The 2286-nt window shown below is 39.2% G+C and overlaps 1 protein-coding gene across 1 annotated transcript in view; it reads left to right on the top strand.

Moving 5' to 3' along the window:
• The window catches only part of LOC106878295 (b(0,+)-type amino acid transporter 1), a 78595-nt gene that overhangs the window by 67301 nt on the left and 9008 nt on the right, over nt 1-2286 (top strand). The window contains exon 10 of the mRNA XM_052973903.1: nt 1702-1870. Within this exon, the coding sequence (XP_052829863.1) occupies nt 1702-1870 (169 nt within the window). The remainder of the gene's footprint in view (nt 1-1701; nt 1871-2286) is intronic.

Consider the following 2286-nt stretch of genomic DNA (forward strand, 5'->3'; position numbering starts at 1 on the left):
CATAGAAACCGGGAAACCGGGCCCATGAGCCTGGCTAGGCTTTGAAAGGGCGACGTTTATCGTTATATCTCATAATGCTTTTGTAGTACCAGGGCTAGTGCCAATATATGGAATATTTGAAACATGAAAGCCAGAAAGATACTGGCTACCACTGGCAATTTCCACATTAACAGACAACGATAGGATTTATGTGAAATGAAGTGATGGTGGCAGAGGCATAAGGTCAGTGAAAACAGCCTTTGAATGTCACATTGTATCACTTAGACCAGGGGTTTTCAAACTTTTTGACTTGCGGACCCCTTTATATTTCAGGTTTTACCTTAGGGACCCCCTTATAAACGCTTATGAAATTTATACATAAATATTTGCTTAAAATAACATATTTTTACATTTATTTATTTAACAGTATTTAACAAAATAGGTTTATTGTTAATTAAAAGATTTCGATTAAAAAACATATATAAAATCAAATTGCCCATAAAATGTATTTGCTGTCCACAGACCCTCTGTCTTGTCCTTGCGGACCACAGTTTGAAAACCCCTGACTTAGACAATACCTGCTGATCAGTAAAGAAAGAACTGAGTACATACATGACGAACTTCTTTCAGATTCTGATTGAACTAGGTAAAACTCACAAGGATTTGGTCATCCTGGAGTGGCAGTAGAAGATACGTTCCTTGAATGCCATGCAGTGGGATTGAACCTGAAACCACGTGTGTGGAGAAGTTTCTTAACCATACAGTCATATCTGTGCTTCATGGTTACAAAACAAACTTCTTAATTGTTAAATCATGTTGTGTCCCTGTGAAGGAACGTGGTTTAGTGGCTAGCGTATTTGGCTTACAATCGTAAGGTTGTAAGTTCAAGTCTCAGCAGTGCATTGTTTCCTTGAGCAAGACTCTTTATTTCACATTGCTCCAGTCCACTCAGCCGGCAAGAAATAAGTAATACCTGTATTTCAAAGGGGCCAACTTTGTCATGCTGAATCCCTCTGAGAACTACATTAAGGGTATGCATGTCTGTGGAGTACTCATCCCCTTGCACGTTAATTTCAAGTTCAGCCTCTTCCATTGATTGGATCGACTGGAACACTTACCGTCATAACCGATAGAGCGACGGTAAGTAAGCTGTGTCCCTGTGTCTCATTACTTTTCTGTTTATAGATTGCATTTTCAGAATACGTGTTAGGCATCTTTTTATTTAATTTTTTCTGTAATGGTTATAGTTATTAGATGTGGCCATACTGGGGCACTGCCTTGAAGAATTTTTAGTCCAATGAATTGACCTTAGAACTTATTTTGCTTTTAAGACCTGATTCTTATTCTATGAATCTCTTTTTCCAAACTGATAAGTTATAGGAATGGAAACACCAACACCGGTTGTCAAACAGTGGTGGGGTCGGGCAAACAGAGACACAAGGATGCACACTTGACAACCAGTGGTGGTGTGCTCACATCCATGTAACATTGGCAAAAGTCACTGACAGAATAAGCCCCAGGCTTACGAAAATAAGCACAGGGGTTGAGTCATTGAACTAAAGTTCTTTAAGGTGGTGCTCCATCATGGCCACGGTCTAGAAACAAATACAAGAAAAAAGATAAAACATTACAATTCTCATCAAACCTTTCAGTTGCTAATCCCTTTTGTTCTCAATGAAACCCAGATTAATTTTAAGAATTTACCCTTTATCTTCTTTTAAGGTTTTCATCCTAGTACCAATTGTAATGCTCATTATCTCCGTATATCTGGTCGTGGCACCAATTGTACAAAATCCTGATTTGGGTTTTCTCTACGCCTTCCTTTTAATCATTGGAGGACTTATCTTCTATTTCATTTTCGTCCACTTCAAAGTCGAGTTGCCATGCATGAGTAAGTGTGCCTTTTTTTACCTATCTTTTCTCATTCTTTTATTTCTTTTAATCATTTGGCTGTGGCCATCCTGGGGCACCACCTTGAAGAGTATTATTAGTTGAACGAATCAACCCCCAGGACATTTTTTTTTTGGTCTATGCTATCGGTCACTTTTGCCAAAACTGCTAAGTTACATGGACGTAAACACACCAACACTGGTTGTCAAGCAGTGGTGTGGGAACAAATATACACACATGCGTGCACACACACACACACACACACACACACACGTGATGGGCTTCTTTCATTTTTAGTCTACAAGATCCAGTAACAACGCTTTGGTCAACCTGGGGCTATACCAAGGTGTCATGTAGTGGGACTGAACCTGGAACCATGTGGTTGGGAAGCAAACTTCTTACCATACCTATATATAT

Source organism: Octopus bimaculoides, chromosome 17, assembly GCF_001194135.2.
Source record: "Octopus bimaculoides isolate UCB-OBI-ISO-001 chromosome 17, ASM119413v2, whole genome shotgun sequence".
In the NCBI taxonomy this organism is placed as follows: domain Eukaryota; kingdom Metazoa; phylum Mollusca; class Cephalopoda; order Octopoda; family Octopodidae; genus Octopus; species Octopus bimaculoides.